This window comes from Gallus gallus, chromosome 3, assembly GCF_016699485.2.
Source record: "Gallus gallus isolate bGalGal1 chromosome 3, bGalGal1.mat.broiler.GRCg7b, whole genome shotgun sequence".
In the NCBI taxonomy this organism is placed as follows: domain Eukaryota; kingdom Metazoa; phylum Chordata; class Aves; order Galliformes; family Phasianidae; genus Gallus; species Gallus gallus.
Genome location: NC_052534.1, coordinates 63,635,458 through 63,650,517, shown reverse-complemented (window position 1 = coordinate 63,650,517; position 15,060 = coordinate 63,635,458). Strand labels below are relative to the sequence as shown.

The 15,060-nt window shown below is 35.2% G+C and overlaps 1 protein-coding gene across 3 annotated transcripts in view; it reads left to right on the top strand.

Annotated features, from left to right (window-relative positions):
- Positions 1 to 15,060, top strand: part of NT5DC1 (5'-nucleotidase domain containing 1) — a 120,065-nt gene that overhangs the window by 76,477 nt on the left and 28,528 nt on the right. For all 3 annotated transcript variants that reach the window (XM_025148909.3, XM_419778.8, XM_040697550.2), the window contains exon 8: positions 4,284 to 4,381. In XM_025148909.3, the coding sequence (XP_025004677.1) occupies positions 4,284 to 4,381 (98 nt within the window). The remainder of the gene's footprint in view (positions 1 to 4,283; positions 4,382 to 15,060) is intronic.

Sequence of the window (15,060 nt, the reverse complement as noted above, 5' to 3'; positions counted from 1 at the left end):
ACTCCACTGTCCGTTAGACCTTACTGAAGGTTGTTGGTTTTTTTGTCCTGAAAGTAATTCTAAACACTTTGTTACTCTTCTTTACTCCATGCCTCCTGTATCAAATGAATCTCTATCTTCTCTAGCTGCTTTTTGTACCAATAGAATACAGTCTAGGTTCATATATATTATCTCTTCTCTTAACCTTAATTTTGCCAGGTTAATTTTTGTACATCAACCTTTGTGAATTGCTTCATTTTCCTTTTTTTAATATTTCTTTTCAGTTAATTAATGTTAAATAAAATTAAAAATATATATATAAAGATGAAAAGTTGAGATATGTATTAAGTTTTAACCTCTTAAAAATAATATCCTTATCTTGAAACTGTTAACTTATTTGCAGTTTCTTGAAAAAGTTCCCCTTTTGCAAAGAAATTGCTATCCACCTAAAATCAGTAGTGAGAAATATGTGCTTAAGTGTATGATTTATTATCTAAAGAGCAAACTATCTCAATTGTTTTCATCTGACAAACTTGTCCTTAGACTGAAAGCCATTTTGGTAAGGAGAGAGGAAGTGTAAGAGAAACTCTGGTTTTGAAATAAAATGAGAACTTGTTTCCTAGCCAGGTCGTGCACATACCACTGGTATCAGTGTATAAGCCTATTGAAACAAGTGGGAGTTCATTTACAAGTAGCAGTGTCGCTGTGTGACTCTTGAGGCTTACCTACAAGTAAAATGTTGGTCAACTTAATTGAATGTTCAAATGTCGTTAGGAGCACACCTAAATGCAAGTCTGTCATCATGTAGTCGCCAAAGGTGAGCGTCAGTTTATCTTTTCATCAATGTTACCTACTTATAAACTAGAAACTTTTGAAGCTGGTTGTTTTGATTCCCTTTGTGATTACTGGAGAGAAAATTCTGAGCATCATCCTTGGCAATTCATTCTGTACCATAGAATAATGTCTGAAGTAAGAGGGATGAATGTCTAAGCACGTTGATATTTTTCCTTCACTTTACCTGTGGTGTAGACCACTATCTGAATTCAGCATGCAACTTATAGATGGCTATAGTTAGGTGAGATAGGTCCTACTCTTTGTCCTAACTATTCACTGTAACCACAGACCACCATATCGAGCACAAGCAGTAACTGGAACAAATTTTATAATGAATGTTATGTAGTAATGTAAAAGCACATTTAGATGCTCATAAAATAAGTAGCTTCGCAAATGAAATTGTCAGTGATTCTAAAAACATCATAGATAATACCTCTTCTCACATCTACAACGAATCAAGATAAAGTTGCCTGAATCTTATGAAAGACTGTTCATTGTGTTTTGAATTTTTTTTACATAAAGAATAAGTTATTGTTCCTACACGTCTCTGTCATGTTCCTGAAGTGTTCACTTTCAAAATAAAGTTCAAGCTTAACTTACCCATGGAAGCATTATTTACACTGTATGTCAGTACAAGAAGCTTACCTTTATTGATACTTATCACTTAAGAACTGATGATGTATGTCTGTTTGTTCAACTTCTGGAATCCTCCAAATAATTTTGTACTATTTAACTTAAGAAGGTTTGCATATGGTCACAAGTTGAATAAAACAAGCAAATGCTATCATTTAAGGAGGTTCCTTCCTTGAGGAAGGAAAATTAAAGGCATTCAATTTTAAGGTTGGAATGTAATTTGGAGCACAAAATAAAAATTTGAAGGTAACCTCACAGGGAGAACATTAATATTTTTAGTTATGCTATCTCAGTCTCCTGTAAAATTGTAGGTTATTTGAAAATGGCACAGTTGTCTAGTTTTCTTCCACTAAGCTTCTTCTACCATTAATGGTATTTTAGCGCCTCTGTTTATCTTGGGTATCTGTGACTTCTGTGTTCTTACAAGAGTATCTGTCAGTCTTCAGATTGTATACGTAATACAGTCACACAAGCAAAGAAACATTCCCACTAAAATCAAGTGCATGTCATAGATGGGGAATGTTTTCATTTTCTAATAATAAAAAATAATCACTCTAAGCAACATTTGTCTAATTTTATGCTTTGGTAACTTCGGAACATGTAGGTAGCCATTATTGTTATTATTTCTTGCTGTAGCTCTGAGCTGGATGGTGTAATAAGTGAGGTCAAAGAGAATCTTTAAAATAAAGACGACCCTTCCTACAGTAGGAGTAACTGGCACCTTCAGGAGTTCATCTCATGGTAGGCGAGGTGGCATGAAAGTTCCCCAAGGTGGCATGAAAGTTCCCCAAGGTTGCCCATTTTCTTCATATTGGCTTTGTAATATTACTGGCTTGTGTACAGGTCTCTATTTTTTAACACCTTCACATAAATGAGTTCCATATATACTGTGCTGAAAAGTCCAAACCCAATTGAATTGATGGGTTTCTCACAGTTCAGATATCAGTCGGTGTTTTGACAGACCTTATGAACTTTGAAAACTCTGAATTTAATGATGGGATTCAGCTGGGAGATTGAGAATCATATTTTTTGGTCTTTATGAGCTACATGTGAAGTGGGGATCTAAAGCAGTCAGTGGAGTCTGAAGAAGAAGTTCAGCTGACAAAATGGCACTTCAGACTTGGGGTATATGAAACCACCCTTCACTAGCTGTGTTAATTAGACCTATTAACTACAGTGTCATCCTAGGTACCTGTTAAGCCAGCACATACATACAAAATATATATATACAGAAATCACTGTGATTCTGTGAATAGATACCAACAATATGAATGTTTTCATTTAAGTATATTTAGTCTTCAGTTACTTCCTATTCTAGAAGCCAGTAAGATTTTATAAGGCATGTACAGTCTCAAGAGTAGGAAACAAATACATATGCATATGTGTTAAGTCTGTATACTCTAAATAGTAGGGGAAAAATACTATTTTGTCTGTGCTTCATATGTTTTAACTGCTAGATTTCTTTTCTTCTTCAGTCTGTTTTCCTAAACAAATGAAGTGCATGTGATCAGGTTCTGCTTGTTTGTTTGTCAAAACTTTCACAACACTTGGTGCTTTTACTAAATATGACACAAGGATCTCAGTGTCCTCTAAGTAATGAACTCTACAAAACATGTGTCTGAGAAGCATCACAGGTACCTTACAATGCTGCTGATGAAGTAAAGGCTGTAGCACACGTCCACTGTTTACAAAATACCAGAGAAACTGAGTATGGAACATAAAGCTATATAAAATCAGGCTTTGCTGCATGTTGTATTCTCAAAACCAGATTAAATATTCTCTTGTATGTGATATCACAGAATCATAGAATCAAAGAATGGCTTGTGTTGGAAGGGACCTCAAGGTTTGTCAAGTTCCAACCCCTCTGCCACTTGCAGGGTTGCCAACCTCTACATCAAGTTCTAGATCAGATTGCCCATGACCCCATACAACCTGGCATTAAAGATGTGTCTGTGGTAAATCTGTTCTATCAGCCTTGAATTTTTCTGTGAGGGCTGTGAGCGTTAGCTTCTGCCCACTATCTCCCCAGACCAAGGGAATGTGAAGAAAGAAGGCAGAGAAAGGTAAAGTTTGTCCCCTTCTTCACAAAAGGACACGAGTGATGATCTTTGAATGCTGGTGGCTTCACTGGACCTCAGAACTGAGATGCAGAGCTTTTATCAGCTATCTGTGCAAAATTAGCATAAGGATTAGACTTTCGAAACTTCAAGTCTTCAGTTTCCCCTGGGGAAATATTTTAATAAGGCAAATCAATAAGAAGGCATGGTTTGCTCTGTGAATAGAAGTTGGGAGCCATGTTGAAGTTAATACTCCATGCAAAAAATGCTAGATGAGAGGGGCCGGGACCATTTCATCTATGGCCAAGCACACTTCTCCAGGCTATTCCTGCAACAATTAGCTATGGTTGCTACAGTCTCATTAATTCAGAGGTCCACAGAAGAAAACTGAGAAAGTTTCAGTCTAAATGCTATTTCTAATATAATTGACTACTTTAAATTTTTAAATTATTTTTCCCTCCCACAGTCAGAATCCAGAAAACTGTAGAACACTTTTGGAAATAGAAAGAGAAGACACAAATGGTATAATCAATATGTTTCTGAGTATATGGAACCCCTAAATCCAGATTTAGGAAAAGAAATTTCTGAGAAATTCCATCTGTAAGAAAATCACTTGACTTTACATATTCCTGCTGTATAAAGAAAACACTTCAATTACACTTTTCTATACAGGAAAAAAAAAAACATGACAGAAAAGGATGCTTTAGAGAAGTGTTGCACTAGTTTGTTAAATCCTGAAGTATGGGAACCTTACTGAATTTAATTTCCTTTGCTTTCCAGAAATGATTTTGAGGAGTATTTTGATGTTGTGATCACAAATGCTTTGAAACCTGGCTTTTTCTCCCATACTCCAAACCAAAGACCTTTCCGAACTCTTGGTAAGTTGCAGTTATGACTTCCTTCTCATCTTCTTACATCTGTTAAAAAGAAAAAAATGTGAGAGGACTGAAGTGAACTAATAGTATGAACAACATATTTTGAAAATTTATCTGTGAGAATTAAAGTGGATTCTATGCAAGACTCTTCTAAAGATATTAGTAAAAAATTCTGTTAAGACTGAGGAGCACTGAGAAATTAAGAATTAGAATGAAAGGGCAAATCTCTGACAGTAATTAGAAATGGTATTGATGCTCAGATATTGCATCACTAATAAAAAACTAAGAATCTTATTCTTTGCTGAGCTGACATGGTATAAAAAAACATAACAAGAAAAATTTAAAGAATTTAAGAATGGTACAAATAAAATTCCAAGGTTAGAGGAAATTATTTATGATGAAAATCTGACAGTATTAAATGGGTTTACTTTGGTTGAATCACAACACAGTAGGCAACTGGAAGTGCCACTGTACTCAATTCAGTCAAAACATTCTGAAATATCTAGCATTTTTGACAACCTAGTTAATTGCCATTCGGTAATTAAGGTTGTAAAAAAAAAAGTTGTTTACAAGAATGGTGTTTGTCAAACTACAAATAAGAATAGAAACATGGATGAAGTCAGTTAATTTTTCCATATTCTCGTAAATATCATAACGATTAAGAGCTGCTTACAAATCAACCTTTGTATCCAAAATAGGATACATTAGCAAACATTGAACTCTATTTTAGTGTTTTGTGACAGGAAAATCAGCTGTTGCAGACCAAAAGAAAAACTGACTGTGGAACTTTTATGGTAAAACTAGAACTAGCAGTAGAAATATATGTTAAAACTGCATTTTAATGTTTCTTCTATCCATACAGGAAAGTTAGCAATAAAAATGGTAAATGTAATCTTTAAAGGATGAATACAACTAGGAAATTGCAAGTTGACAATTCTAGAAAAAATTTACTTAGAGAACTATTACTATGGAGTGGGGAAAATAAAAATATAAAGGGTAAAAAAGGCCCATTTCTGTAAACATTTTATTTAGCTTCATATAATGCAAACTAAAAATAAAACATAATCCACTTTGGATATTTTAAACAATCTTATTAGCCTCATTTCCTAAGGAAATCCTGCTGTGTTTCTGTCAGTAATCCAGCTAGCAATATTTGAACCTTTTGGTCAGTTTCAGTAAATTCAACAGACAGGCAAAAACTTTTCTGTGCAACAAGGTCAGAAGAGAGAAAAAGACTTTAAATTACTGTCTCCTTTGAGAAATATTATGTAGAATTAGCTTAATCACATTGTGTGATTGTAAGTACCAATTTTCATGAAGCTACTTCTTTCTTCTGCATTCAGACAGAAGTAGCATTCCCTGGAACCCTCTTGCTGACTCACTAGTTTTCATTCACTATATTCTGGCATTGCAAGGATGCTCAAGTGAGGATTGCTCACTCATTAAAACATCGTATCTGGAGACCTCCCTATACAAATAGATAAGTGGCACAAATATATATGAAGCCATCAGATAAATAATAAGCTCAAACTACTAAGTGTGAGTGGAGTTATTTTTAATAAATTTGTATTTATTTGTATAAAAAAAATTGTATAAATTTGTTTCTTCTGAAAAACCAAGCTGAACATTAAAAGCAAAGAATTATACTTTAGAACAAGCTGTTAGATACACAGTTTGAAATAGTGGAGTGCTTGTTTAAGACTATGTGAAGTTTAGTGAATAGGAATCATTATGTGAGGAAACGTCCAAAATAATAGTACACTTTTATCATATATCTTTTGCTGCCCTCCTTTTGTGTTCCTCACAATAAATATACAACTTCACGGCAGGCACTGATAATTTTACCCCTTTGATTTGCCCATCTATTACAAGGTCAAATGTTATAAATGTACTTAAGACAAAAAATATGGAATCTGTTTTTAATTTCAAACACCTCGAGTGTTGCATTGTGGAGATGAATTTCATTCATCTATAAAAGGATTTTTTTGCTGCTGATTTACTAGGAGGAAGTCTTTGAAGCTTACAGAAGAGAGTAAATTCTTTGCAGTGAATAATTTCAAAAAGGTGACTGTGTTCAGTAAACATTTGAAGGAGGACAAGAAGCAGGACAATGTGACAAAGAAGTTATTGTCTAAAGATGTGAGATCGGATAACTGTTGCACAGAAATGTTTTTTTTTCAGTTGGCAAATCATTTTAAAACTAATCCATTTAGAACAGTGAAGAATGATTTTAACTGTGCAATTAAAAATGCATCACTACTTCATTTGAGTTTCAAGACATGCATCATTTAAAGAAACCAAAACACAGTTTGAAGTCTTAAAAGAATCATGTGGCTGCTTTTTGTTAAACTGAAGCACTGAAAAGCACGGTATTTCATTATTTATTTTGCATAGTTATCTTTCAATGTACCATTCTGTTAAATGAAGGAACAGCTTACACATATCTTTCTAGTTTTCTTAACAGCTACATTTAGTTTTATCTGGAAAAACAGTTTTTATACTTAGGTGTATCTTATGTAGCAAAGCGCATAGTTTGTGAGAACAGTATTATGCAAAAAAAAATTTATTTCCATAATACAAACACTCCATAATTTATCTCAGGTACTTGTTATTTAGAAGGTTGCTTTTTCTTCTACTGAGAGAAATTCTTTAATTGAGTCATGGAAATACTAATAACATCTTGAGCTATTAGATCTAAGGATCTGGTTGTTAATGTTTGTTTAAATCCCATGTTGAGAGTGCAGGACTTCCTACCTTTACTTTCGATTACTACATCTGGCTTAAAAATAATATAAAATTCTGTGGTGGGCTTGAAGGAATACAAGTAGAAAATACAGTGTGGTTCATCTGAGAAACTGCAAAACATCAAGATTTCTGTAACATTTGACATCAGAGCTTTCTGTTTATCACATCACTTGCTAACGAATGTTAAATTACTGTCCTGATGGCCAGTTCTGATATTGCCAGATAGATTGTTTGCAATGCAGAGTTAAAATGGAAATGATAAAGATAGCCCTAACTTCACTGAGAATCTTCTTTAAGTCTGTAAGTACAGGGTGTTCTCACTTGATCCTGAATAGAATGTTTATATTCTTTATTTCCAGCTCGGGAACAGCTACTGTCTATTTTGGTCAGGTTTTTTGATCAGCTAAGATTGTGTTACTGATTGTTATATGTTCAGTGTTTGAACATACAATGCATATTTTAGCATGTATTTGATGATATATCTTCATATATATGTGCACAAACACGCATAGGCAAAAAAAGATCCTGCATATGGACTAGCAGTGGGTACAATATGTTTTTTTTGTGGTTGTGTGCCTTTCTCCAGTGTCCAGAGAAGCAAACTCTCCTCCTTCCTGTAGGGAGTCTTAGGTTTTCATAGCCCATTTTCAGTTACAGTTCCAACTTAGCTGCTTATTCCACGCTTGAATTCCTGTCTTGCTTATGTTCTCTCTTCTACATGATGTAGCCCCCAGTTTAGCGAAGTCTTTTAGTCCTCGATTTTTTTCCAATTCTCTTGTTTGTAACTGCCATTTTAACAATTCAACTGCTTCAGCTTTTTCCTCCCTCAGTAATTCTTCTCAGTCCTTCTAAAAATATAGGAAAATGCTAAGAACTGAAAAGGTAAATTAGAAAAAAAAAAATGGGGGGCAAGATATAAAATGACATCCTTGTAGGGTGAAGACAGTCTAGTTATTATGGCCTAACAGACTTCATAAGAAAGAGATGGTTCCATGTCTGCATTTTTAAGGTTTCTTCTGCAACATCTGGGCTTGATTACTGCCAAAGATGGGATACAGAAGTGTGTGGAGAATCACGGTTGAGCCTATACAGCTATTTTTATGTATTTATATTCCAAGGCATTTCAGGCCCAAGTAGTGGGATCTGGAAGGAAGTGGCTTAATTTCCCTGGATGTTAAATGTGTAAGCCATATTATTTTTTACATCATTCTTTTTAGTTGAGACTTCTTTCTTTTAAGGCAGAAGAATAGCAAAATACTACCCAGTAAATAATTTTCAATACTTTTAGTAAAACTGTAGAATATCTGTTAAAAAATGTGGAAATTTTGAGAACAGGTGATATTGCACCTTTATAAAGGGATATAGCTTTCCAATATTCTTGCATCATTCACTTAGTCTTGAAAGTAATGCAATTCTTTTCATTGAGGTCTCATTTACCACTTCTATGTAGTGTATTGCCATTGTTTATCACATATTTTCTGGCTATTTTGTAATGGAAAAGGACTCATAACTAATATATAATCTATTTTTATACTCTGGTTTTCAAATTTAGAACTTTTTATACCTTTTGACAACATGACATTAAGATTGAGCCTCTCTTAATTCTCTAATACCAGAAACACATCCTGTATCTTACTGGCAGTAGGGGGTCAGCTATTTTAAGAGATTAAATATCTGGTTCTATACTCAAGACACCAGTGAGAATTAATTTTCTACTCTTGACTAGAAATTTGTATTTTATCCATCATTTCTGTAGAAAGAGGAATATGTTTTTAGGCAACTACTTGATATAGATGATGAAAGGCTTTAAATAATGAGATCTTCATAATCAGTTATAGATTCTGACAGTTTTTGTTTTTATTCTGAAAACCAGAAAAGATTGTGGCAGTGCCTCATAAAGACGATGCCTTCAGTTGAAGTCCCTCTTTGGCAGCTTGATCAATGCCTGATTGCATTCTCTTGAAAGCAACTTAGAGCTTGTCAGAACAGCTAGAAACAAAAGCAACTTTCTTCCTTGTCAGAAACCTTCATTTGTTCTGATGGTTTCAAAGTTTTGATGGTCATTTGTTGCTTTCTGCAACAATGATGTTAGCCACCTGTCTTAGGCCTCTGCGCTCACTGACCAATGGCCTGATCAGGGCCAAATGACTGCAGACGCACACCAATATGATGAGCAGCAAAATGGCGTTTATTCACTACTAAACACAGCTTATATACATTTTTACCTACATAACCGTGCTGTCATGTCCCACTCTGATTGGTTCACACCAGATAACATTGTGCCTTATTTGGCCGTTTCCACATTCTTTTCTCATCCTTCTTCTCCTGTTTTCTCTGCATCAAGGTCAGCACGATAGCACTGTCTCTCTATGCTTAGGGAGAGGCCTGTCCCGTACATCCCGTGCCCCCGCAAGATGCCTACTACTGCAGTCATTGCCTCATAAAAACAAGTGTTTAGAACATTTTGAGTCCATTGCAGAGATATCAGGTTAGTGGGAAATTGAGGAAGTAATTTTTATTGCTATTTGGAAGTAAAATCATAGAATATCTCAACTGGAATGGACAAGGGTCAGTGCATCCAAATTCTAAGGACTCCTGTCATTATAGCAGTGTTATAAAATGATGCAAGGGGCAATGCTGCAGTTTGGACTGGTTAAATATGTAACCACTATTACAGTGACAGAGTTAAACCTGTGTAATACCTGTAAAATGCCATTGAGTAGTAGTGGATAGTAGCCAAAGAACAAGGAAGCCAAATTTTCCATGACTGTATTCCTTTTCATGGTAATCTGAGCCATTCTTTTCTGCTGAGGGAAGGAATGGATGGATTTGGTTTTATTTTTTTCAGGAATGGGCTTTACTAATATTTGCTTCAGAAGTGGTGGGAGGCCAGATTCTCACTGAGCCATTTGTATGTACTTGCCAATTAGAAGCTGGAGCTTCTGTGGCCAAGTTCAGTTTCTGTTTCTACAAGGACAGCACTGTGCTGCCCTAGCAAAGGCAGTTTGCTGTAAATTTGGAGCACAGGTCATGCTGGCATGACAGCAGATGTCCCCTCCTAACTGCTGGATAGGGAACTGGGTGCTGTCTCTCAAGCATCTTTGGCTGATACCCCTACCATATTAGCCAGAAGAGCTACGAGGCTAATTCTTCAACATTTAGTCTGTTTTCCTGAGACTGAGACTTATGCAATCCCATGGCATGTGTCAGTAGGAATTTCTGCCCAAACTGTTCTGCAGAGCTCTGTCAACAATGCAATTTCTACCACGTTTGAGTATGGCTTAATATTCTCAGAGTTTTAGGCTGGATATATAGTATTCTCAGATACTACATACCAGAAAGAAAAAAAACTGGTCAATCAGTCCCAGCTCAGAGAAAGACTGCAGTGTAAACTTATTCCATATTGGACATAAGAGAGGTCACACAGGAGAGCCTAGCTACAGATGACCCATCTACTGTAAATGCATCCATGAGACATTGCACCCTATTGACATTCAGTGAATCCAACTGCAGAGCATAATTTCAGAGGAAAATAGGCCCCATTATTTCCACCACAGTTCACAAACAACACCTTTTTTTTTTTCAAATAGTCTTTGAAATAAGGCTTTTTTGTTTGTTTGTTTCTGAATATGATGATGAATGCTGAACTGTAAGATACATTCTCCAATGCCTGTCCTTATTTAAAAGAAAAAAATAAAGTAAATGTGTCAAGCCAAATTCTTTATATGTTTGTAGAGTCTTCAAAGAAGCTCAGAAGATAAAAGGAATAAAAAGTTATTCATCCAAAAATCAAAACACTGAAAAAACTGCAGAGTGCTTCTGTGACAGCAGGGGTTCCTTCAGCTGAATATTTTTGATAATAAATACCATGTTTGGCACTAAACTGATAAGAATATTACTGAAAGCTATTTCAAAGAAAGCTAAAGCTCCTGTTTTCAGAAGCTGGATATAAACAATATACCTTTTGTTAAATCTGGAAAACATGTTTAGCGTAATTGCCAAGTATTCAAAATCCAGAATTCTTTGTCTATGAAGTGTGTTTTCATTTTTCAAAAGGAGCTGCAGTGATTAGCACTTCTGCAAAATCCTAGTTATTGATTATATTATATTCAAGGCCTGAATAAAACTCAAAACCCTGTTCTTTAAGGTACTGTGCAAACACTTGATAAGAGTCAGTCTCTGTCTTCAAGGAGTCCACAGACAGGCCAGATAAACAAATGGCTGAAAAACAAAAGTAAAAGCTTTTCTGTTAGTGACAAGGAACTGAAACACAAAAAGACTGAATGACTTACCCATAATCATATCTGTGGCAGATCTGAATATCTAATGTCCTAATCCAGAAACAGTGAAGAACTGTAAATTTTTTGCATAAGAACTCCATCAGAGTCTTGACTGCGAAAATCCTTTTAGCTGTTTCCAAGATTCAGAATGGTGAAATTAAGATAATAGAATTGCAATTAATTCTGATGGATTTACTTTTTATGATTCAATGTTATATGCTTTATAAGTTTAAGGAATTGGAACTACTAACTTGCTGTGTTCTACACTGACTTTTTCAAACAATGCAATAATTATTCAGTAATTATTTCAAGTTATTGAAAGCAGTAGGCTAGAGCACTTTTTTGTTTTGGAAGACAGTTCCAAACCACTGATTTCTTAAAATTGGGTATTGGTTATCAAGTCATGTTTATGTTTAATTTTAGTGGAAGTAACTTAGTAACTTTCTTCACAGAGAGGCATGTCAACTATCTTTCTGATTTTCTGAATTAAGTCTCCCAAACCTGTATATTTAGAAAAGTTTACCAAACTTCTAGGAATTATCTTGCAAAATCTTTAACTTATAATGGTGCTTTAAATGTGGTTGATAAAGAGGTGAGCATTTAAAAGGAGCAATTGTTTTAACAATGGTATACAGTGATGACATAAACTACATAAACTACAAACAGAATTAAATATAGTATATGTATATAATGATATTTCAACACATAAACCATGAGATAGGAAGGTTATTAGAAATCAGAATCAGTAGAAAATTCTCAATCATAATTTTGAACTCATTTTCTATTTTATTTTATTTCAGAATTTTAGCAAAGAATGGAACTGTGATACAGTCCCATCTGGACTGTGCCAGTAGTAGTGGGGAGATAAGGTACAAAAGTTCTCATGCGTAGGAAACTCAATTCATCCAAAAAAAATCACAGCAAGATGAGCTACTAAGGGCCTGTCAGCCCTATTCTCTCTAGGTATTTAAACCCCACAGAACTTGATTTGTCATAACTAGGTCCATATTTTCAAAACCAAAACCAAAATACCTTAATGACCAGTTCATATGCCAAACACAACTATGTTCACCAAACAGACTTCTATGCATCAAAGAAACTGTTCTCCAACACCTGAATAGATTATTAAGAGGAGACAATTTTTTACTCCATGGTATCTGAGAAAACATACTCACATGCAAGATTTAGAAGCAAAGTAGTCAGTACTCTAGTACTAGTCAGTACTCCAGTGCCTAGTGATGTTACTGATGCCCCATCCCTGGAGACTTTCAAGGCAAGGCTGGACCAGTCCCTGGGTAACCTGATCTAGCTGTGGTGTCCCTGTTCATTACAGGGGAGTTGGACTAGATGGCCTTCAGAGGTCCCTTCCAACACTAAGGATTCTATGATTCTATGACTACTCAACTTAAATCATATTTGTACTATGGTAGTAGTCTAACAACACGTGATGATGAAAAAGACCTGAGATTTACAGAAGACTACTTACTGATTGTGAAGAGACAATACATTCTGTAGAGTAGTGGGGTTTGCATAATTAACTCTTTTTGCTGCACTAGTAGGACATTTTTTGAAACAGCATTGTCAGTATTTATTCTTACAATTCCATAGAAATGCTGAAAGTTTGAAATGTAAGCTCACTCAATTTCATTTACTGAAAAGAACATTATGTTGTAGTATTAATGATCAAGTAGCTCGTGGCCCTTTTACATCAAATACACAGGGGCTCATGCTAGAATAGCAACATATTTGAAGAAAATGCATGGATTATGTATACAGATACAATATACAGACACCATTCAATTCTTGGAATAGGAAATCTAGAATAAAACAACTATTATTTTTCAAAATATTTCTTCTGGTTATACAAAATATTTATTTTCATATTCATTCTACTTCCCAGCATGCATAAGGGCATCCATCCAGGACTGGGCAGCAAAGTCAGAACTAAATTGGAAATTTCAGAGGATTGAAAGGAACACTAGGAAAACAAAATATGTGCAAATCAGCTTCTATTTTGGGATTAGGAGAATATATATTTCCTTCTGATCTGTTTTGTGCATTTCCAATAAGTTGGTTGAACAAATGTGTTTTATTTTGTCCATAGAATAGAAGAGAATGGAAATAATTTCCAAATGGAAAGCTTATTAACTCACAAAGGTTCTGCTTCTGTTTACAAATTGAATGTTATGCCCTTGATGTAATAGTTGGCTTCTCTTCTTGTCAAACTTGTATCTGAGAGATGGGTAGTTTTCAGATTTTTTTGCCATTCAGTTGCAAGCCTCTCCCTTAAGCAAAAATTGTCAGGTAGTCAGGTAACTACACTGTAATGATGATTCCCTAGGCTAAAAATCACAAAGGTCTGTTCTGGGGAGGAAAGAACAAACAATCAATAAATAAATACCAGGAATGGATATATAAAACAATATATAGGGAAACTAACCCATGTATCTATCAATTTTTTATATTACTCAACTTGACAAGGAAGAGCTAACCAACAGTGAGTGGAGAGCTGTACAATTGCCCAAATGGAAATTCCAACGCTGCACTCTATAAGGTACATTTGCACCATTGACTTAATGGTGCAATTTGCAGTGGCTGTGCTTCCTATCATAGACCCTTTATGCTGTGTTTCTGAATCTGGAGTGGAATCCCAGCTATGATGCACTTGTGACCTGAGCATAGGCCTCCAGGGCAAATTGAAAGCCCCAAGGAACCCAAACACAAGTCTTGCAGAAGTGGCATAGGGTATATGGAAGAACCATGCCTTCTAAGCTTACAAGTGGATTAAGGTCCTAGGGTAACATAGAGCATCCCAAATTCTACCAGACACCAGTATTTTAGCAACTGAATTGAACCAGAGAGTTCAAATCTGGATAGAAAGCTGTGATCTGTGCAAGCCTACTCTCATGCCTGCAGAAGCCAAAGTCTATGTGCATGCAGGATGGATTAATACAAGATTGTAAAATTTACCATTGCTCTAAGACTCAGAGAAAACCTGTGTGAGTTTGGTTGGCAGACATTTAGCTTAAACTTCATATAATAGTCCTTAAACCACTGGAATTCCACAATGAATTTTTGGAAGATTCCCTGCATCATGGGTAGATTGACAAATATGACTTCACAGGGGAAAAATAATTATTTGACGTAGATTACATATATGTAAGACATAAGTGATGAAAAGGGTTTTATATTATTTTTTTTCTCTTTAATTGTTTTCTTCTTCTTAGACAGAGAACTTAAAAGTTACCTTGTGGTTTGATTTTTCATCAGTTTGGAAATTGGGATTGAGGAAGTTTGAAGTAGAGCAAAAATAGAGGGTTGTGTATGGTACATTCCTGGCAGACGGGGACTGGCAACCACTGCAGAAAGCTTCCTTTCAGCATAGTTTCCATGAATCTGTATGTGCTGGTTTTCATTAAGAAGCTTTAGAGTTCTCTTGTGTGTTCTTCCAAAATTTCAAGCTTTTATTAAGGTTAGTTTGTAGAATTGTTTTTCACAGAAAGCACATGTTGCTTTTTGTACTACAGACATCAGATCTGCTATTGGAAGCAAGTAGTGAAAAAAGCTAGTTAGAAGACCTGGAAGTTTACTGAGAACACTAGGGTAAATCATGAGGAAAGCCTAGACTGAGATCTGATCTGCTTTGATATCATAGAA